Source organism: Amblyraja radiata, chromosome 4 (assembly GCF_010909765.2).
Source record: "Amblyraja radiata isolate CabotCenter1 chromosome 4, sAmbRad1.1.pri, whole genome shotgun sequence".
Lineage (NCBI taxonomy): Eukaryota > Metazoa > Chordata > Chondrichthyes > Rajiformes > Rajidae > Amblyraja > Amblyraja radiata.
The window spans coordinates 23,314,544-23,338,571 of NC_045959.1; the positions used below are offsets into that span (position 1 = coordinate 23,314,544).

Genomic DNA, 24,028 nt, shown 5'->3' on the forward strand with positions numbered 1-24,028 from the left:
GAAGCGGATAAAAGGATGACTTTTAAAAGACATTTGGAGAGATAGAAACATAGAAACATAGAAACATAGAAATTAGGTGCAGGAGTAGGCCATTCGGCCCTTCGAGCCTGCACCGCCATTCAATATGATCATGGCTGATCATCCAACTCAGTATCCCGTACCTGCCTTCTCTCCATACCCTCTGATCCCCTTAGCCACAAGGGCCACATCTAACTCCCTCTTAAATATAGCCAATGAACTGGCCTCGACTACCCTCTGTGGCAGGGAGTTCCAGAGATTCACCACTCTCTGTGTGAAAAAAGTTCTTCTCATCTCGGTTTTAAAGGATTTCCCCCTTATCCTTAAGCTGTGACCCCTTGTCCTGGACTTCCCCAACATCGGGAGCAATCTTCCTGCATCTAGCCTGTCCAACCCCTTAAGAATTTTGTAAGTTTCTATAAGATCCCCTCTCAATCTCCTAAATTCTAGAGAGTATAAACCAAGTCTATCCAGTCTTTCTTCATAAGACAGTCCTGACATCCCAGTAATCAGTCTGGTGAACCTTCTCTGCACTCCCTCTATGGCAATAAGGGTAAACTGTGAAAACCGAGATATACGGATAGGAAGGGTTTAGAAGGCTATGGGCCAAATGCAGGCAAATGGGTCCAGTCCAATATGCCATCTATGCCTCCCCATAACCTCTGACACCTGTACCAGATGTACCACTAACAGTCAGTAACATATGAAAATGATGGGCCAAAGGGTCTATTTTCATGCTGTACAGCTCTATGGCTATGATTCTAACTGATTCCGATTACATGGATTGTGCATTTGACCAACAATCGCAAACATTTTATTTAATAGAGCCAATCTCCAGTCAATAATGTAAGGTAAATGTCATTATGTAAATAAATAGCTGAATTTAAATTGTTTGCACCTTTAACAGCTGTACGATCGACTTTCACAGTTTACCCTTCCCTAAAACACAGGAGCAACTGATACAATCCAACAATCAATTCTACACAACTACTAAATAATTCATCTTACAAAGTAAAACACTGTTTAACAATGCAGCATTCAGATATTGTTGCCCCGATAATGAAGCAGAATGCAACATCATCATCTTTCAACCTATTGCTATAGAAAAGTTGGTGAACTATGAATGAATGCTGTAACAATGAGCGACCCTGCACAAAGCAGGTTATGGTGAAAGAGGTGACATTCTAGATAATATATTCAACCTACCCAAAATCACAATTTGTGACAAGGGCAAGGCTGAAAGTACAGGTATTTATTCCAGGGCAACACGCAACTGCATATTGATGCTGCGTTTAAATCTACACACAACCTGCCAGTGTTTGGTGCCAATGCTTGAAGGTTGACAAATTATTGCACTGTTTGGTGTTTTCCAAGTACACATTACAAAGGTATAACCTTTAGACCCCCAGAAAACCTCATCAGCCCCAACCCTGCCATCCTACACCTCGTTGGCTTCTCAAAACAGCAGTCAGTCTCAAGGACAAACGACCGTACAGCAGGCTGTATACTATCTGAGACGTCTTATCATGTGAGCAAACTATTGTTCTAAAATTGTATTCATTGCTTTTCAGAGCGTTATCAGCTATATGGCAACTGCTCTGTGTGAAAAATAAAGCCTTCCTGCATTTTGTTGGTGAGGACCACCTTTGCACTGGAGTGATTAAAAAATAGATTATTTCTACGGAGGCTCTCAAAGAGTTGCTCTTGATCTTGTTCAAAGATGTCAAGTGTTTAAATATTTCTGCTGGGTAATGCTAAACAATTAACCATGTGTCTTTTGACTCTCCTGTTCATCCTGTTCATAATTTTTTCAAAAGCTTGACATTCCTACAGTGAATAAACCTGTGGCTTTATAACCCCAAACAGATTTGTCATTAGCAAACTCTGCTGCATGTTGTTAATGTACTGCTAGATAAACCAAGGCACAATTATACTGAAAGTTGTCACAAACACATGTGAATGATTATTTCAGATTATCGATGCATTGAGAGCCATGATAGTCAGGTTACAGATCAATTATCAGCTTTTAATTCAGGTAGCAGCCTCATTGCCTTCTGGACACTCCCTGCAACAGTAGGTGACCCCTGTTTCACTGTTTTATAAACTCCATTCTCAAACTAGGTGAAGAAAGCCTTGCATTTATACAATAATCCCCATAACCCAGAATCTTCTATGCAAAACTCAATGAAGTATGTTTGTGGTCAAGGAAGGAAATTCTGCAGCCAATTTGTACACAGCAAAATCACCCAAAGAGCAATGTAACAATGAATAGAGATACCTCTCCTTTTATCTCCCACAGAATAGGTGGCATCTCTAATAGTACAGCACTCACTTTCTTCCACTGACCTGCCAGTGTACATCTATATGATCAATTCCCAAGAGCAAGCCTGGACCCTACGTGACTCTGAGGTGACAATGTGACTTAGTGGGATGTGGGTGTGCCAAATGTTAATTTGGCAAGTTTTGGATCCATAATGTCCTGATGGTTATATTTCAATCATATTATTCCTGGGACACTGAAAAGGCTCTCCAAGGCAAAATCCTAGGCTCAATCTTCTGCTTCTTCATCGATGACTTTCCTTGCATTTCAAGATCGAAAGTGGCGACGTTTATTGATGATTGCACAATGTCCAGTTCCATTCAGAACTCAACAGAAAATGAAGCAGTCCGCACCTGCATGTAGTAAATCCTAGACATTGTCAGGTGCAGGTTAACAGGTAGCACATACCATCCACACTAAATAACTCAAAGGCAATGCTCATCCCCAAAATAACAAAGTCTCCCCACCTACCTTTGAAATACCATTGCACTAACATTGCCAAATATCTATCTTTACTATTCCATTGGCCAACCTTAACCAGACCCTAACCCTACTAGGCCTGCCACTGTAGCAACGAAGGCAGATCAGAAGCTGGGAATCCTTCAGTAAATAACACATCTCTTGACACCTTGAATCAGTTTGAAGATTGACTTCGACCTGGAACTTCACCTATCCATGTTCTCCAGGGATGTTCCCTGTCCCGCTGAATTACTCCAGCACTTTGTGTCTTTTCTAGACACACCAAAATAAAATCTGCAAATACAAACTGCAAGACAAGGTGCAATGGAATGCAGCTCCAACAGAAATCAAGAAGCTTGATACCAACCAGGATAAAAACAAGTTGTTTGCTTATCTACTCATCCACCACCTAAACATTTACTCCCTTTATTGCTGAATCCTGTAACTGCAGTGTGCACCAACTGCAAAATGCACTGCAGTTACTAACAACAACTTAATCAACAGTAACCTTCAAACTACCATTTAAAAGGATCAATGCAGCAGGTTCATGCCTTTGCTGTCATTTGTAATTCCCCTCAATATTGTGTTCATCATTGCTGGTTCTAATTCGCACTATGGGAAAAGCTTTATCAGAAGGACTGTCATAGATTATACAGCACAAAAACAGGTCCTTCGGCGCTCCTCATCCATGCCGTCCCATCTAATCTACTCCCATTGGCCTGGCTTTGGCCCATATCTCTCTAAACATTTCCTATCCAGGCACCGGTTCAAATGTCATTTAAATGTTGTTATTGTACCTGCCACAACTACTTCTACATCAGTCTGTTCCATATATCTATGTATGTGAAAAAGGTTGGCCATCAGGTTCTCATTCAATATTTGCCCTCTTAACTTAAATCTATGCCCTCTAGTTCTTGAGTCTTCTAATCCTTGGAAAAAGACAGTGAATTCACCCTATCTATTCCCCTCATGATTCTGTTTGCCTCTATAAGATAATCTGTCAGCCCCCTGTGCTCCTAGCCAGCCCAACCTCTCTCCCTTTTGCTCATGTCCTCGAGTCCTGGCAACATCCTCATAAATTATAAGATCCAAGGCAGAGGATCACCACCCACTTTCCAAAGGCAGTTGGAGATGTTGAATAAATGTTGGCCCAGCCAGAAATACACATATTTTGGAATGATTAAGAAGAATTTTGCAAACTTTTCTTATTTTAGTCGAAACTTCTGATCACAACCAATCTTAAGCCTTTGATTATTTTCTGACAATACTTTTAGGTTCTCAGATTTATGTATTTAGACATGCAAGCATAGCAAAGTATTTCCATCCATACTGTGCACAGTTCTGGTCTACACGTTAACCAAAGAAATGTAGGCAGTAGAAACATAGAAACATAGAAAATAGGTGCAGGTGTAGGCCATTCCGCCCTTCGAGCCTGCACCGCCATTCAATATGATCATGGCTGATCATCCAACTCAGTATCCTGTACCTGCCTTCTCTCCATACCCCCTGATCCCTTTAGCCACAAGGGCCACATCTAACTCCCTCTTAAATATAGCCAATGAACTGGCCTCAACTACCTTCTGTGGCAGAGAATTCCACAGATTCACCACTCTCTGTGTGAAAAATGTTTTTCTCATCTCAGTCCTAAAAGATTTCCCCCTTATCCCTAAACTGTGACCCCTTGTTCTGGACTTCCCCAACATCGGGAACAATCTTCCTGCATCTAGCCTGTCCAACCGCTTAAGAATTTTGTAAGTTTCTATAAGACCCCTAGATAAGATAAGTAGGCCGATTTATGAGAGTGATATCAGAAATGAGAGGGTGAACCTATCAGAGAAAACTGAACAGGCTGAGAGGCAAACTGATGGAACTCTTCAAGATTCAGAAATGGTCGGATAGGTTAGACAAGGGAAGTTATTTCCACGTGTGGGAGATTGAATCCAGGAATTTTAAGTGTACAGAGAATCATTAATGAATCCGATGGAGAATTAAAGGAATATAACTTAACCCAGAGCATGGAAAAATGTGCAATTCAAGACTATAGGCTGGTCCCCAGGTGAAAGCAGGAATTGATTAAAGGGAAGGTAGACAAAAATGCTGGAGAAACACAGCGGGTACAGCAGCATCAAGGAAATCGAAGGAAATAGGCGACGTTTCGGGCCGAAACGTTTCGGGCAGGTTGGACACGAGAAAAAAGCAGAAAGATGTGATAGTACAGGTGGAGGAAGTTTATGTGCAGCATAAGCACCTTCATGGAGCTGATGGGCCAAATACATTAAAGATTAACATTGAAATATTTTCAGTTTATCTCACCGCAGATGCTGCCTAGCTGGCTAATATTTGAGTGTTTAGCATAACACAAAAAATCTAGCACATGTTTGATGCAGAATCGCACCACAGGGACAAGGATAAACCACTGAATTGGAACAGATTGCTATGTTAATATGTTGTGGAGTATTGCAAACATTAGGCTTCAACCTTCCTGGGATTTGCAGATCTAAAGTAGTTGACCATCTTTTCTGCTCCTGGAGAGCAGGATTTCCATGGAGGTTTCCTCTGGAGCAGATTGCCCCTAGTTAAGCAAATAGCCTTGACTGGTCTCTGGGTCAGATGATGGTTCCACAAAGGTTCTGATCCTAGTCCTTACATTTGAACCAGGAGACACAAGAGACTGCAGATGCTGTAATCTTGAGCAAAAAATCAAAGTGCTGGAGGTACACAGTGGGTCAGGCAGCCTGAACTGCTGAGTACCTCCAGTACTTTGTATTTGGCTTTCCAACCAGGAACTCACTGGATAAGGAAACCAAATTGTCTCCCGTCGCCTGATCAAAGGCACTGTGTCACATTGTGGAGTCCCATTTCTCTGCTGGGATATGAGGCCTTGAATGGATAGGAAGCAACGTAGATTGTCCTTATCTGTATGTGAGGATCAATCAACCAATAAAAGCCACTGGAGGAACAATCGCATTGTGTCTCTTCAGCAACAAACCAGGCGTGACACCTTATCTGAGGACTGTCAGTCCCTGAGTGAACCATATTGTAACACAAGCCCAGATGTCCTGAAGCAGAAAGTGGAATTAAACATCACTGAGACTGAATAACCTTGAATGTTAAAGACCATCTAAAATACTGTTAATTTGCTGGTAGAACATGTTCCAAATGAGCTATTTATCCTCTTCAGTGATCAAAGTACCTTCCATGTAATTTCATTTCACCCAACAGGTCACTTTCAGTGTTTGTGCTCCACACAAATCTCCCACCCATTCTCATCCCACCTCATTAGCACACCCTTTAATTCCTTACTCACTCCTTACTGCTGCTCTCAAAATATATCCAGGCTCACTACAGGATTGTGTCGAGAATCAACATAATAAAGACTAGGCTACCCTGCCGTAACTGGTGTTATTTGCAAACCCTACGAAGAGAACCACAAGCACAAACATATCTCATCCCAAACCAAACTATTGTCACGTGGGCACACACCGTTAGACATCAGTACATGATTAAGCCTAGCTGGTGAAAGGTGCAGTCAAAAGAACAAGGGAGAATTCTACAGAGATAAAAGATTGCTCCATTTGTGAGAACCTTGTTTATATTTGTTCAATAAAAGTGAAATGAGAAAATAAATGTGCATTAGCAGCTCATTCTGGCAACACTTAATGTTTCACAAAGTGCAGATGTGGAAGTACTGTTGCTACTTACACCCCAGGGTATTAGAGTATTAAAAAATTCTGAAGTAAATTGTTCTTCATGGTATATGTGTTTGCTTGACGTATGCCAAGTAATGTTTGGTGTGTGCCAAACTCTTTTACGTGCTGTGCCTTGTAATTTACCAGGAAAGATGTGTGGTGGAAATGAGATACATTGCATTCCTCGTACCTGCGTTTTTCCAGATTCGAGCTGGTTAATCTATGAAAGATCTTTATAATTGTCCATAATTAGCCTTTTTACCAATGCAACACTTGAATGAGCATAAAGTCCCAGAAGATTTCTGCAAATCAGTCTTATACACTAGAGACATTTTAAAAACACGAATATGTTGAACGGTCACACATAAAATAGTGTAAATTATCCATTATACAAATAGGATGAGGCCATTCAGCATGACAAACTGTTTTATTGTTGAATTAGATTGTAATTCCATCCACCTATTTCCTTAAGACTTCCCTGAGAGAATCCTAGCAATATCAAACTTTAAATCGCCACAAATATATCCGATACCTCAACAGAGGTAGATATGTGCTTCCAGCATAAATGTAAATTAATTTAGAAACATTACCTTAGTGATGATAGCTCATATTGTAAAGAAAACCGACCTACTAACAAGAGCACCATTTAACCCGTGCTCCCTTTCAATAGGTTCATGACTGATCTGCCACCAAAAGTGAATATTCACCCAATCCTTGTAATTCCTTGGCTTCTTTCAGAAAAATTCAGTCTTGAACATACTCAATGACTGAAAACCAACAGCCCTCTCGAATTCCAATCACCTACAACCCACTCCTTCCTAAATGACCGTCCACTTCTCCAGGGACAGAACTTCCTACTTCTTGAATCCACAACCAGAGGAAATAGTCCCAACCTCGTCAAACCCAAGGAGGTTTCACTGCAGATGCCAAACAAGGAAGTTTCATCCATTAATAACATAGAGATAGTTCTACCGACAGCGCTGTAAAATTTATTTTCAAGCTAACATGCTTATAAGGAAGTTTTCTATGTGCTCTGACTCTGTGAAGTGTTCCCTGTTCAGAACTTACATCACACCGTTATATACTGCTCAATTGTGGTCTAACTATAAGAAAAAGAGTATGCAGAGGCTCAAGGTAGCATACAATGATGCAATGAGGTTGCTGCTTCGTGTCCCTAGGTGGCATAGTGCCAGTCAATTGTTTGTGTCCACTAGAGTGCCAACCTGTGAGGCACTCTTAAGACAGCTGATGTTTAGTTTTATGTGTCGCCTGGACAAGTCAGAGAACCACATAATTGAAGCCCTAGTCAGCCCTCTGAAAAGCTGCTATAGATTCACATCTAGGCTAAGATGGCATTGGTGCAATAGCTTGTATATCTTATAGGCTAATATGCAATTTTTAATGTATTTTTGTATCTCCTTATACTGTATGATGTGTTATATGGACCTGTGTCTGAAATAAAGCTTTATTATTATGCCTTGCTGGAGTGATGAAGGAAAGTTTGATATTGTGGGATGCACATGATATTCACTGCATTCCTCTTTCTGGATCCATTTGTGGTTATTTCTAACACTTACATATCGGGTGATAATATTGATCAATAGGAACAAATGGACAATGCCCATTGTTTACCAAGATGATCACTTCTCCAAATGTTTCTTCCACCCAGTGCTGCCACTTTGCCTAGTTGTATTTTGCTTTTTCACGCTGATTTTTAAAATCTTCCCATTTTTTCACCCTTATTTCTCCCACCTCCCCCACAATACTCCTCAATTAGCATCTTTCCGCATCTCCGCTATCTGAAAACATGAACGTCTCGAATATTCTCTCCCCATCAAAGAAAGTCATGCCTTCAGTTCTAGTCTCTGGAAATCACTCCCTTAACCTCTCAATTTCTTAAGGTGCTCCTCAAAGCCTACAGTAACTCTCCAACTATGACATTTTGTGGGTGCCATCTTCTTTTTGATTTGTTTTGTTAAAGCTCCTGACCACATTTTATTGTTACACTGAAAGTGTTAAAAAAACAAGCAGATGTTATGATTGTTGCTTTGAAAGGGGATGCTGGTGTCTTCAAAAACAATCTACTCTTGCCTTTGGACTCTGCATTGAACTAAAATCCATCTGCACCCTTTCCAAAGCACAAAGAGAGGAGGTAGAGGTATGGACAGGCAGCCCCAGAATAACTCGAGAATACATTACAGATAATTAAGCACATTCCACTTTGTAGTGTAGGGATCTTGGCTGATACGGTGCACTTTTGGCAATGATGTTTAGTAGGTGGTGAAATGAAAAGGAGAAAGCTGTCCCCCTTTGAAATACCACTCCACCAGTCCACGGGTTTTACAGCTGAGGTGTCTTGATTTATCATCTCATCCAAATAAAGGTATGCCCATCGGTGAAGCACTGCCTCACTTTTGCACCAGGAGGGATAACCTCAACTCATGCCTGTGGAGTGTGACTTTAACTCACAACTCCTGATCCAATTGAGTCTAAGTTAACACAAGAGATATTGTGAACTGATTTGGATTAATTTGGACTGTGAAAAAGGTTTCGTCCTCTACCCAAGAATTTTTACCTAACGTAGCATCATGCATTACATCAAGATTTTAAGTATTTAATTCAACATCATAAATCACAAATCCAGGAATAATGTTTCTGAAGGTCTACCAAGGATTATCCTTTGCAAACTTAAGGAGAAAGCACAAGCAGTAGAACATGTAAAACTGCATGGTAGTTTACTTAATTGGAGCTGCATAAATACAAATGTTAATAAACTGAGATCAACAGGGATTGATTAGGAATGTTGCTTGGCAGAAGAGATTTTTATCTTTGACACATCCTGTGAGCATCAGACACCATTTACTGCTGTCATTTTACAGAAGTGTGATGCTATGGCTACCAGCACCCGGCAAAACAAAGGAAGGCAGGATGTTGTAAATCAGTGATGTGAATGAAACTTTTCAGCATTAATGCCAGCAAGCAGCACTGGACCTTTAAAAAAAAACGTTAAAAAGGCTGCTGATAAATGGGTCATTTCCTGGTGACATGCTGAGGATGGTTAGAATGTGTGCATGGCAGCCATCGCTTTGCTCGGGTTGGGCAGCAGGCAGAATCTACTCCTGCAGCTGGGGGGTGGGGAGCCAGGACGCAGCATGACCACTGCCTGACCACTGAGGCTTCTCCCCCCTCTGGCAAAGCAATGTCCAATGTAAGTCAATGGCACTCTCATAGGCTGGACATACTGCTATAAACATCACACACACACACACACACATATATAAATGCACACACACGCATGCTTAAAGAAACACATGCAAAACATATACATAACCAAAACATAGATACAGACACACAGGTAAAAATGTATGGACACCCACACAGATGCATGAACACACACGTATGTACCGAAGTTCTAGACTAAAACTACGGTATAAAATCATGCATGCATGGTTAGAAACACAGAGGCATGAGGATATGCATTGAATTACACATATGAATGCACATACATGCACACACGCACACGCACACGCACACACACACGCACGCACACACACACACACGCGCACGCACACGCACGCACACACACACACACACACACACACACACACACGCACACACACACACGCACACACACACACACACACACACAGAAGCAATGCTCGCACCATGTGTGCATACACCCAAAAAGCACAACCGTGAATATATCCATAGATTCAGATGTACTCAATTGCACATGCACACACATGAACACACGCAGTCACGCATAAACACAAACACACACACACAAAGGTGTACATAAGCACGCAGATGCCTACATTCAAACAAACTCGTATTACAGGAATATTGGCTATCTCTTTGCTAAGGTGAAACTTGCCTTGTTAACAGCCCCCGATGATGGAGGTGTTTTTGAGCTGCTATCTAGCACAGTTTGTTCCAGACCTGGCCTCTGCGGGAATATATATCCACCCTGTGCTGGGCACTGGGCACATTTAATCAGCAGCTAATAACTATACAGGAGGAGCCGTTCCCATTCATAAATCAATGTGCAAAATAATTGCTAATACACTATTTATCGATTAGCGTGCTGACGCTCATTTTGTGGCAATAGCAGAGCACTAACAAAGTGACAAGGGTAAAGTGTTATTTCTTTCACACACAGACAGCTGGGCTGGAAAAATGACACCAGCAGGCAGTAATTCTTAATTGACACCTGTCAAGATAATGGCAGCAGTCACAGATGTTGCAGGGAAATTTATCCCAGGTCCACTGATTTGTCAACCTTAATTCTCTTTCAGTGCACCATTTGATCCTCTTTCCTTTCCTAATGTGTGTAAATTGCTCCCACTTTTGCAACCATCCTGGATTTTAATTCCTCTTAGCCATAACTACATCCCATCATCTCCCCCCATCAGCTCTTTCTACCAACTTCACTGCTTCCACAAATGGTCTGGCGTGGGGTGGGGCTTGTGCTGCTTTAGAGGAGAGGGCTGAGTAGGTGGGGTGGAGAAGAAAATTAACAAGGGTCAGAGGATTGGAAAGTTACAACCAAGAAAGAATGGCAGGCATCAAAGTGTTCCAAACATCTGGAGGATTCTTTCTTCACTGAGTGTAGAATGGGGATTGGGGGATTGGGGGATAGGGGGGGGGGGGGGTCCGGGACTAAATGCCCGCAAGGGCATTGGAACCAGTAAACCTCCTCACATTTAAAAAGCATGCAATTTAGCTGTTGCTGGACTACAAATGTAAGGGGCTATGGAGCAAGAGCTCGGGAGCGGAATTAGAATGAAGACCTTTCTTTGGACCAGAATGGACACAATTGGCCAAACGGCCTCCTTTAGGGTCATCGATTTCCATGAATGACTACACATCTGCTGCCTCAATGTTGAGCCAGAGACTCGGATAACAGGTGGATATAACAAGCCACTGGCACCCGAATTACATACGGGGGGTTTTCTTTTAAAGAATATAAAACAAAGATGTACAAAATAATAATGGTCTACCTTGTCCATAATAATGCCCTTTCTAAAAACCTGGTAAACATAGATTTGTTGTGGATGTAAATAAAATGTTATGGAATAGAATATTCCCCTTTTTCCCAATGGAACATTTTTTCACACACGCGCAAAAATATCCCATGGACCATATCTCGCCATTAAGAATTCGCTACAATGGTTTTATCCAGATAGATAGATCACAGCAGTAACACATCACCAGTAACAGGGGTCAATAGGTGAACTCTCTCTCTCTCAGCACTTTGGATGATGACAAAACGTCTCAGGTAACTTTGCTCGTTGATTTTTTTTTTTAATTTCTGGAACATAAGTATAACTAACACAGCCAGCACTAACTGTCCATCACTAACTGCCTTGGACAAAGTGGTTTGCTGTGCCATTTCCAAGAGCATAGGAGAGACAGCCACAGTGGTGCGTTCGGAGAGGCAGTAAAAGGATGCAAGTTACCTCTGAACTGATTATTCTATGGTCGCCCATACAATCCATTAGCTTTATGTTAATCCCGAGTTTTTAACCAATTGTAAATGCCAGGCTGGAGTTTGAGTTCAGATTTTTGGATTGTTATTCCAAGCCTCTAGATTACCGGTCCAGTGAATGAACACTGTGCCACCATCATACGCTAGTAGCTACAGGTCAGTGATGGCAGGGATGTCTTACTCAGTCTTTGTTGCCTCACCGTCACCCCCGGCACCCCACCTCCCCCACCACCCATTTTCCATTACAAACAGTGACAGACAAAAAGGGAGCCCAGCTCAGTAAGGGTTAAAAGGTCGCTGTCGTCCCACTTGGGAGGGTGAGAAGGTGAGTGATTATGGTCAGGACAAAGCCTCAGGGCTTTGAAGCTGCCTCCTTTTAACAATGCTTTGATGCTTCCAGGTCACACTGGCTGCTTCATTAGAGGCCAATGTGTACAGCTTGTTGGTGACCACTATACTTCCCCAGCCTGTCTTCCTCTAGTCTAAAGGAACAGGTGCCCAGAACAACAGGACTCTGGACATAGATCTTTTTTGTTAAAAGTAATCAAGCTTAGAACTTCCTGAAATCGATCTAGAATAGACCACAATAATAAACTCATAGCATGGAAATCCCAAAGTTGGGAACTTCGAGAGCAGTGGCATTCTGATTGAAGGGCTTAACCTGAGTAACTGAGCAACAAATGTTATTTGTGGTTCAAAGAAAGCAATATTGCTTGATTGTTGGGAACTGTTGGTGGCAGGATACCTTTTGTCCCCAGAACCCCCTCCTGATTGTCTTCGAAGTAAAGCCTTGGTATCTTTTTTGTCCAAACAAGAGGACAGACAAGGCTTCGGGTTTTATAGAAACTTACAAAAATTCTTAAGGGTTGGACAGGCTAGATGCAGGAAGATTATTCCCGATGTTGGGGAAGTCCAGAACAAGGGGTCACAGTTTAAGGATAAGAGGGAAGTCTTTTAGGACCGAGATGAGAAAATCATTTTTTACACAGAGAGTGGTGAATCTGTGGAATTCTCTGCCACAGAAGGTAGTTGAGGCCAGTTCATTGGCTATATTTAAGAGGGAGTTAGATGTGGCCCTTGTGGCTAAAGGGATCAGGGGGTATGGAGAGAAGGCAGGGATGGGATACTGAGTTGGATGATCAGCCATGATCAAATCGAATGGCGGTGCAGGCTCGAAGGGCCGAATGGCCTACTCCTGCACCTATTTTCTATGTTTCTATGTTTCTATGGGTTAAAGTGGCAACCAAACTGCAGAGTGCGACCTAATTGTAGTCAGTTGCAGAAATACATCCAAACTGATCAGGAGTGAATGCATGAGAGAGACTTCTGTTTTCACAATGTACCAATTCTGGCAACATGAGACATGTGAAAGACAAGCTACAACATCAAGGACCAAGCTCACTATCCTATCACAGAACAACTCCTGCAGTACCACAATTCTCAGGATAGAACAGTCAGGTACACTTCTTAATCTGCCTGCTCATCCATTGTCATCAGATTGTCACATTTCTGATGTGCGACCACATCAGATCAGCCTACAGTGTAGATGTCCCCTTTAACTGTCCAATAATTCCATGAATTATGATATCTGAGCTGAAAGTAGTTTGAACAAATGGAACAAATGTTTTTTGCAGTTTTTTTAATAAAACATGATAATTGTATAAGACACACGTCTATTTATGAACCAATAAACATGATTAACGTGCGCATCTAATGTTATTGCTTACACCTGTTTAAAAAAACCCCACCTAGTTCTCCCTCTTCCTCCCATTTAAATGAATCTGTCATCACAACTCGCCACAGTCAATGTGAGCCAGCAAAAAGAATGCTTTACTTGAGTATGTTGCTGTTAAGTGAAGAGTTTTCCTTTACTTAAAGGAAAAAGAGTTATTCATTACCTCATTGTTTTTCACAACCTCCAAACAAATAAACCAGCTCCAAGAACAGTGGTCTCGGTCGTAACACAAGAAAAGGAAGCAGCCAGTTGTATGAATCTCAAAGACTTCCAGCAAAATCGTGATCTCCCTGCTAATCCTTCAGCAAGGCTCATCATGAGGTACTGCATGGTGGTGCTTTGTCTAGAAGGTTAGATCACATGGGATCCAGGGAGAGCTAGCTAACTGGATTCAGAACTGGCTTCATGGAAGGGAGCAGAGGCTGGGAATGGAAGGGTATTTTTTGGACTGGAAGCCTGTGATGTGATGTGCCTCAGGGATCAGTGTTGTAACAATTGCTGCTTGTGGTTTACATCAAAAATCACCAAGGCAAATTCATTGTATGTGAATACTTGGCTAATAAACGTATTCATTCATTCAATTTGCATGAGAATGTACAAGGCATGATTAGTACATTTGCAAATGATGCTAAAGTAGGTGGTATCGTAGACAGTGAAGATAGTTACCAAAATTACAGCAGGCTCTTGATCAGCTGGTCATGTGGGCTGAGAAATGGCGAAAGGAGTTTAATACAATAAGGACGAAGTGTTACATTTTGGGTAGTCAAACCAGGACAGGATCTTCACAGTGAATGGTAGGGCCCTAGGGACCGTTGTAGAGCAGAGGGATCTAGGAGTACAGGCACTGTTCCTTGAATGTGGCATCGTAGGTAGATTGGGTGATAAGAGAGCTTTTGGTACATTAGCCTTCATTAGTCTGGGTGTTGAGTATGGACGTTGGGACGTTAAATTACAGTTGTACAGTACGTCAGTGAGGCCAAATTTGGAATACTTTATCCAGTTTCAGTCACTCTGCTGTAGGGAGGATGTCATTAGGCTGGAAGGAGTGCAGAGAAGATGTTGCCAGGACTTGAGGGACTGAGCCGTAGGGATAGGTTGCGTGGGCTCGGACTCAGGAACCCCAATCGACAAGGAATTTATGTACTTAAGCTTTGAGGAGTCTAATACAGTACATTCTGAGGAGTTTTATACATCAAGTGTTCAACAAAGTGGTGTTTAAACTTCAGCCATTCAGACTGAGACGAGAGCTCTACAGTGCAGGAAACAGAGATGGAGAAGTTACCATTTCTTAGCTCCAAAAAAATCAAGGAAAATCATAATGAGAGAAAACTTAATTGTAAAGTCCGTGGATTAGGCTCCAGCACACTATGCACAACTGATCGCAGTGGGTTTGTGGTTAAGTTACCGAGGTTAAGTTAGTGTTCAACGGTCCAGAGAAACATGTTCAAATCATACCATGACAGCAAGGGGAGTTATAATCAAGTAATTAAAGCAGACTGGAACAAAAAGCACACCTCCATTGTGATGACAATGAAACTGTGAAAATCTATCTGGTTCACTAATGTTCTCCAAGAAAGGAGATCTGCTGATCATACAAGTCTGCCCGACATGTGATGCACTCAAAATAATAGCACTCTTAATTGTCCCCTTAATTTGCCACTCAGCTTGGAGGCAAATGGAGATTGACAATAAATACAGGCTTTGCCCATGATGTCGGTCGGCATGCCATGATAAAATAGAACAGGAGTGATTATAAAGCAGAATGTGAAAACATTATGAACAGAGTGCTAAAGGAGAAAACATTGTATCTCGACAGTGTTTATCCAAAAAAACTTCACCGGTAATGAGGTCTTCAAAGTACGAAAAACACAGTTGCCAATTTGCGCACAGCAAGCTCGCACTAACAGCAAAATGATAAGGACCAGATCATCTGTTTCAGCAGAGATCAGTTGAGGGAAAATATTAGAGGCATGGGTTATCGAATGCGGCCTTCCTATTTCTACACTGGAGAACAGGTAAAGATAAAACTGACATTTGATGTTAAACAAAATCTCAATATTTATAATTGAAGCCAAATTGAAGAACCATAAATGTTGTACTTAAGCTGACCCTGCGTTAATTGAGTGTCAATTGATATTAGTGGAATACACACACCACCAACAGGGTCAAAAACTTAAATTGGCAGATTGAAGATTGAGTAGTAAGTTGAGGAAATCCTTTCACCCAAAGTTAAGGGTGTATTGAACTTCCTAGCTGGCAGACTGGTGGAGGTAGAGCCTGCCATCTATAAAGCCGCTCGATGAGTACACTGCACTTTATTCAGGAGGGTTAAGTTGGCAAGTGGGCATTGTGTCAATGGCTCTTTTTTTCAGCCAACAGGGAAACAATTATCTAAATTACCTCTTTCTGTGCTGCAAGTCTCTTTCTCTCTACACTGTGTTAATATTAAAGTGTGTTTACTATTCACACCTGTGCAGCGCTTAATATTCCAAATCATTTCTAAATATGAGCAGGTGGATTAATTCCTGACTCCTTGTGTGTGTGTGTGTGGGGGGGGGGGGGAGTCAGCAGCCATCTGCCGACTGAGAACCTAAATGTTAATGCAATGCCGGCATTTCCAGGTGAAATATAAAAGCCTCTTTAACAGTGGCTGCTGCAATCTGACATCCTGGAGTCAATTCACTGACTTATTCTACAGTTCCAGCAATTTGTTTCTCACAGAACAGGGAGAGAGGAAGAAGAATGGTCCATCAAGAACCTCAAGACTTTTCTGCCGTAGATCATATCAAATCTGCATTGTCATTCCACCCATTTCCTTGCTAACTAACATATCTTGGTTTGTCAGGAAATAGACCCTGCGAATTCCACTGAGTGAACAAATGCATTCTCTTGAATGGCTTTGCTCCAATTTTGTTCAGCCCCCTTCCCCCTTGTTCTGGACACACAGACTAAGGGAAACAATTTGCTTCCCACTATGTTTTTCTCTCCTTCAACCAGCCTGAGCGGTTCATTTTGGTCATCATTTTAATCTTCAACATGTGCACATACCTTAATAAAGCTTTAAGAGGGGCTGGAAAATGTAAAGCAACTGTTCCCCACACACACGCCATTAATACCCACAATGAAACCAATTTCATTCCAGTGGCGCACATTGCTGGCACATTCTGTTATGTGAACGCAGCATTGACACCAAGATCGGCCCGGATGACGACAGCCGCCAGGCATTTTTGCAGGCAGTGAAATTACACATAGAAACATTTATCTTTTCGCCGTTGTTTTTCGGGTCAAATTTAAAAGCCAAATAATAATTATAAATTAAAATAAAGAACTCAAGAAGAAACCTCCTTGTCCAGTGTCAACGTGGAACTCATTCCCACAGGGAGTGGTGGAACCATGCATTGACAGGGAAATGGGATAAACGGATGAGAAGGAATAGAAGGAGGTGATGTTGGGGGAGATGAAGGGATCTGGGCAGCGGCGTATGTGGGATGTAATCATCAGCGAGGACTATTAGAGATAAATAGCCTATTTCCTTGCTGTAGATCCTACATAATAATGAAAATGTTTATTAAAACAAAATTGCTGTCACATTAAAAGAGAAACTGTGGTAAGCTTTCAGATCAATAGGAAAGAAGCTGGAAGGTTTTAGTCTGGCCCTGTGCTCCGTTAGCAGCAGAATTACTAAGGTGATTAAAGCCGCATTGTCTCCGTGACATGATTAGTCAGGTAGTAAAGTCCATTTGTCACCTGCACCAGTAAATTGAGTTAATACTGCACTACGGGCTATGGGGACTGTATAATATCAAGTTGATCACATCAAACCGCCTGCCAACCTGACACCCTACTAAATTTATCAGCATTAATCATTGAACCTGTCACAAATCCATCAAGTTTACTGATAATTAGATGCTTTGTAATGAAGCAGGAGAAACATCCCTTTCCCCCTCCCTTTATCCAAGTGATAATTCCGAGGCCTCCTGGTTTATGAAGAACCATTTCCTCCAATCCTTACTATCGTGCAGAAGCAATGGGACTATTTCCCTTTCCTGCACCCTCGGCTTGAACTCTTCTGCTCTGTCACTGTTGGCCCACATCGTTAGGGCACAAGCAATTGTTTTTAGACACTCTGGATGCTCTCTGGGAGAAAAAAAAGTCCTTATGCAAGTTGGAGCAGCAGAACACAGCAAGAGGCAGCCTAATTAATTCACGTTTCAAATATAAAATGAGCTTAAAATGCCACTTAAAGAGATATTTTAGCATCTTTTCAGCTAATTTTCTGTCTGTTTAAACAGCATATGACTCAGTCATCAACTCCATTGCTATTGCAAACCTGCATTTTGATTAAGCATGCCAAATGTCATGTACAGCAAAGAATGGAAACACTAAAGCCTGCCAACTTTTGATTGGCCATTAAAACCAATGATGTATGTGCCTGTCAAAAGAGAGACAATTAAATCAATATTGGAAAAAGTCGCCTTGACGGCTTGTTTCTATGTAAGAGCTGTCAGGACGAATTACCATGCATCATCACGCTTGAATCAGATGTTCAGGACCGCTTATATAAAAATATTTGTTGTTCAAAGTTGCAGATATCCGATCACCCACGAGTTAAAACGAGACCCACAATGTCATCCAAGCTTACCCTCCTGCTCTTGCAAATCTCATCACAATTTAAAAAAAAGTGTAATTTGAGCCTGCACAACGGAGAGTAGTTTTGGTGGGGATTCTTTAGTTTTAAGAAAGAAGAATATCAAACCAACAATGTTGGATTTGAATGGAGAATAATCATTTCTTGGGGTGGACGGAATTAAGGCCCTATAACACATACGGTCTTGGGAAAATGGGAAGGTTAGAGTTGAAACCAAACTTGGGGGTTGGGGGTGAAATAATGGTGAGTGTTATGGCTAGTGTGCACGACGTCTGGAACATGTGGGTTGCTATGGTGAGTGATTTATTGATGTTTATCAGGAATGAATAGATCAAAGGCTGCCCGGATGACAGAGGATCAATCATATGTCAAATCAAGGATAGGGATCGTCTATTAGGGATAGAAAGAGAAAGAGCGAAAAAAATAACCCCTCGGTTCAGTTGACCACACAAAAAAAAATCACTCAGTAAAAAAAAAAACTTGTTTTGTTGATTTGCTTTCATTTTACGGATTCCTCAAAGAGACACGATTCAGACAACGGGGGGAAAAAACTTACAACATTCTCCTACAGGTCTACAACGCACATGCCTCCTTGTCGGCGGGGTGCCTTCAAACATCAGCGTGTGTTTTGGAAATGTTCACTCCCCAGATTAAAAGAAGATGTTTTAATTAAATGGTGTTAGTCCGACTGTCCGTACTTTAAATGCACCGATTTTATAGATAGTTTAAATAAAACCCAGGGCTGCACTCCTGATTGGAAGGGGAAGAGCATGTCTGTGGGCGGAGGAAGGGACGGGGAAGGGGGGTTTGCACACAACACAGGTGAGGGGGGCTGCTGTGGATGGAGCGGTGTGGACCAGCAGTTCGGCGAAGCAGCGAGGGGGCCTTTGCACGACCATGACAGCATTTGACAGACAGCTGACAAACTACGCCATTCACACGGAGAAACATTGCTCCCGTCCCCCCGCACATCACATTTAACAAAATGCAACATAGACATAGGGTGTGTGTGGAGGAGGGGGTGCAATAGAGGGGAAATAAACCTACACATTAGCATTATCTCCACATCTTGCATTATGCAAAGGATTTGGATGAAATGCAAAAATAAATAAAGTCCACACACTCTCTCTCTCTTTCTCTCTCTGTCTTACCTGCCGAGCGTCGCGGTGCTTGTTGCTTTCTTCTCGGCATGGCTTTGGTTTCTTCTGATGCCGGTTGGGACTTGCCGGAGTTTTGACTTTAATTTTCGGTGTTTTCATGCAGACCAGTAAAAGGCAGAAGGCGAAAAAGTAGCGTTTTTTTGTTGTTGGTGGGATGGAGGGGGGTAGGGGGAGGGGGGGGGGGGTGGTGTATGTTGGGGAGGTTGTATTAGAGAGGAGTGGTGGACAGGGAGGGAAGGGGGAGAGGAAAAGTTGTAGATCTTGAAAGAGAGGAGGAGGCGGGGGGTTTCTAACGCGGAGCCCACTCGCTCTGATGAAGGTTGGTAGTGTGGGTAGTCTTGATATCGAAAAACGCCTCGGCCGCTCCGCAGGGCTCCTCGGTGACAGGAGATAACAGTGAGAGTGAGAAGGATTCCAGCCACTGCTTCATGCGCATAAGTCAGGCACACACTCCAGTTACTCTGCACCACAGGTTCTTGTCTCTCCCTCTCTGCCCACTTTCAGCACTTCAATCAATGCAGCCAAGACATCACACACAGTTAGTTTAGTGAGGGAGCTGTGAACTATTTCTGCACCATCAGTATTATTATTTTTTTTTTGTGTGAAGGGGGCGGAGGCGGCGGAGTGAAAACTCTGTTAGGCTCCGGGAAAATCCACCGTGCAAGACAGTCTCAACGGATCCACAGAACCATCGAGCAAACCCAGGGATAATCTCCTCTTCCTCCACGGACACCACTGTCCTCAAATATCTCAGGAAATATGAACGCAGCGCAACAACATTTGTTGTCTGTTTGAGATCCAAATGTAAGAGGCGTTCTGTCTGCGAGATATGCTACTGATTGAACCCTTCGCAATGTTTCCTCCCCTGGCGATAGAATGTTTGCAATTCTTGGACGAGGATTCAGCCGTTTGGACAGGCAGTAAGATTTGCTTTTGATTTTTTTCCCCCCCAACCTTTCTTTAAATCTCAATTTCCCCGGGACGCTTCCAGATTTCCAGGATCTCTATATTCCAAACTTATGTGCCGAAAAGAAAAGCTACGTCAGATTTCAGTTCAGCTGGCCTTGCTGGTATTTCTTTCTGTTGGCGGTCTCTGGAGTGGTTGGAGAGGCGGGATGTTGCAACGTGAACTTTCCAAGTCACTGTCAATTGAGTCTCCAATTGAAGAGAGGTCTCCCCCTCCTTTCAAATTAATACTGTTTTTCTAATATAAAATGTCCGCTAATTTGGGTTACAGTTGTGCAGAGAACATGGATTTCGCATGTTTTTTTTAATCTTCTACTTTTGGTTGGTTGAAACTCGGCTCCAGATTGATTCGTTACACCTTTAAGGAAGTGAATGCCTCGTACGGGAAGAGGAGGGCCTCTCTCTCTCCCTTTCTCTGCCGCGTTCTTCCTTCCACTGATCTTATTCAGTAATATTACTGCACACAATTGTATTTTCACAACCTCCCACCTCTCTTTGTGCCGAGTCCGTGCCGTAAAACCCCTATAAAGAATATTTTTCTTAAAAACAAGTTCCTCTTCTCCTTTGATAAATAGTCGAATCCAAGCAATAATAACCAGAAACCTCAGAGAGCGTGCATTAACTGTTGGGGCACTTTGCTGAACTTTCTTCCTTGTTCTTACTCCCTCTCGGTCGCTCTGCAGCCAGTTTTTTGGGCTTGGTAGGGAGGGGTGGGAGGTGTTTAACGCTGGCTGCTTCGCTCGACTCCACGCTACTAAGGCAGGGGCTGGGCTGGCTTCCAGCGATCGCTGCTCACCGTTGTCGAGTCGCCGGCTCTCCCACACACGGTCTCCCGGAATCGGACCCTTCGTCTGTCGAAGGCACCATGAGCAAAAAACAAAAAAAACGGGCGATGGAAAACGTTCAGTCCGAACTTGAGAGAAGCGGCTCCCGTCCAACCTGTCCGTCTGTCCGCCCGCCGAGCCCCACACACGCAGAATTACTGCTCCGCAATCGGTGAGTGCATCATTCCTCTCCACAATTTTTAGCTCGGTCGCGGCAGCAATTTAAAAGTAAAACTTCCGCTTGGAACGGTCGATCGGACGATTTGGCTGGCGTATTTCTACAACATAGCGATAGCAGGCTCTGAGTCACAAATCCTCTTGGATTTTTTTTTTTTTTTTTAAGAAATAAAAAGGGGGTGGGGGAGAGATTAGAAAAAATAATGTCCGACCCACTTGCACTTGAATGTTAGAAGTGCGTGTGGAGGTGATACGTGTAGAACAACTCCAGGTTCCGCCCTGGCATCTGTGTACTCATCCGTCCGTCAAGACCCGTCCATCTATCTATCTGTCAGTCTGTCTGTCTGCCTTTTGAGTGCCTGTGCGTCAATTCCAAGCGCGGTTACGTGTGGGCTGGAGACTGACACAGATACACTGACTGACGGACGGACTAACAGGGGGCAGTGCATTGAGAAAGAGAGAGAGAGAGAGAGAGAGAGAGAGAGAGAGAGAGAGAGAGAGAGAGAGAGAATGACACAGTGTCACAGAACTCCAGGCAGGAAAAAAACCTCCCAATAACTCCCAAGATTGCAGAGGTTTTATTGCAACATATAAGTTAGTCCCAGTAAGCAATAATTTGCCCTTTTTTTTTTACTCTTTTGTACTTATCCCACGCGGGCGACGCGCCTTTCAGGATTTGGATGTTACATTGTAAAGATATCAAATCGCGAGGGGAATTAGTCATACTCCTACGTATTTTTTTCCAAATAGAATGCCCGTTTTTATAAAGCAAACCTGGGGATTTTCCCCGATTTCATCACCTTTGTGGCGCTACGATCATGTCACATCTTACCTTTGATCACTGCGGTATATCTCAGAGTAAAATTGCCCAATGTTTGGATGACACTATACTTCCAATCCCTTCAGACTCTGCTACACTTCTCCCTCCCCATGTTTCTTTTTTTTTTTAATGTGTGTGCAATATATTGAGAGTCACAACTACATCAAAGCACCAGTTCCCGGTACTTCTCTTCAAAAGTGTTAGTGAGTGAGTGTCGAGAGCATGGGTGGAGACCTGTCCCGCTATTTTACCGTTCCACTCTCAGTCCAATTTAGATAATGTGGGAAATGTTGGAAAGTAGAATTTGATGTTCAAACATCGAACCGTGCCCTTAACGACACAGGGTCACTTGACACATGTTTCATAAGCCTGATTCACGATTGTCCCACCGTAGGTGAGAGAACTGAAAATAGAATGTTTGGAGCACCCGGGATTTAACATTTTTAATAGTGAAGTTAGTTACAGCTAATAAATGATACATGTGGACATTTATACAATTCAGGCCATCTTTAAGAACTAAAGGATGCGCACACATCCAGATGAATTGTTGTTTTCATCTAAATCCTTCCAGAATACAATAGAATTTACCGCGTTCTTTATCGCGAATTTACCGAACCAGCGTTCGACATTCAGCAAATAGTTTAGCTATAGACAATCTTGCACTGCTAAAATGCTACTTTAGATATACCACAATCAGGGCCCTTGTGATGTAAACAACTACCTGCCGTTCAAACTCATAAGTGCGACTTGGGTTGTCTGTAATATTTGCCTATTCTCAGAAGAAAATATTCAGATACCTGCTGGTCAGATCAATTGAGCTATTTTTTAATAACCTGCGAGAGAGGTTTAACATCTCTCACTCGTTATCACGAACAATTAATAAGGAGAGGATACTCGTTTAAAAATGTAGAACGCGCGCGAATGGATTTTTAAAGGAAAGGCCATGTTAAAATAATCTAATATACGATTTCAATTTTTTTTAAACACCAAAATCGCCTTTGCATTTATCCAGGAGTCCCCTCTCCGTTATATGTTTAGCTCATAGTGCTTTTAGATAAACTTATTGAACAGGTTCTCCACATTTAATTCAGTCGTAAATTCAGTGTGCTTAGGATCGTGAATATTGTATATTAAGACATTACAAACGTCCACTTAAAGGAAATCATTTGAAGGCTTCATTCGTGGGAGGAATTTATAATGATGATTTGATATAGATTGTACATTTTTTATTTCTATAAGAATATGGCGTCCAGGATTCTACATTCAGGCTCGACACGTACATTCATATATTTTTTTTTAGTGAAAGGTGTTCTCAGCATTAGCCTCGCATTGCCGCGATCGTGGCTTTTGCAAACCGGTTGCGCTTAGGTTGAGTCGCAACCTGAAGTGGAAGATTCTCTTGTCAGAACATCTGTAGTGTTTGTGCCTGCTGTAACCCGATAGGAGGATGTAACTCAAACAGCAGGATACGCTTACTGGCGGTGGAGTAGGTGATCTTAGTCAGTGCTGTTGCAGACTACACACGCAGGTAACACTTAGCATGACTTGCAGGGCGGTTGCGGTGACGGCAAAAAAAACAAAACAAGTTGTACATATTATGAGGAGCACAGTTCAAAGTGATCATGTCCACCTCACCCACCACCGATTTGTCCATGTCAATTTCAGGATAATTTCTTCTCGCCCAATATTAAACAAAATCAGAACGACTGCTTCCCGTCGAATTC

The 24,028-nt window shown here is 42.4% G+C and overlaps 1 protein-coding gene and 1 long non-coding RNA gene across 3 annotated transcripts in view; one reads left to right on the plus strand and one right to left on the minus strand.

Annotated features, from left to right (window-relative positions):
• Positions 1-19,718, minus strand: part of tshz1 (teashirt zinc finger homeobox 1) — a 230,216-nt gene extending 210,498 nt beyond the window's left edge. Inside the window, exon 1 of the mRNA XM_033019072.1 lies at positions 19,509-19,718. Coding sequence (XP_032874963.1) covers positions 19,509-19,548 — 40 coding nt within the window. The 5' untranslated portion in view covers positions 19,549-19,718. The remainder of the gene's footprint in view (positions 1-19,508) is intronic.
• A 484-nt stretch (positions 19,719-20,202) lies between these two features.
• Positions 20,203-24,028, plus strand: part of LOC116971887 — a 66,615-nt gene continuing 62,789 nt past the window's right edge. Inside the window, exon 1 of one of the 2 annotated variants that reach the window (XR_004411653.1) lies at positions 20,203-20,437. This is a non-coding gene — a long non-coding RNA (uncharacterized LOC116971887). Of the gene's footprint in view, positions 20,438-21,366; positions 21,480-24,028 lie in introns of those variants that run through there. The other variant, XR_004411652.1, reaches the window with a different exon arrangement.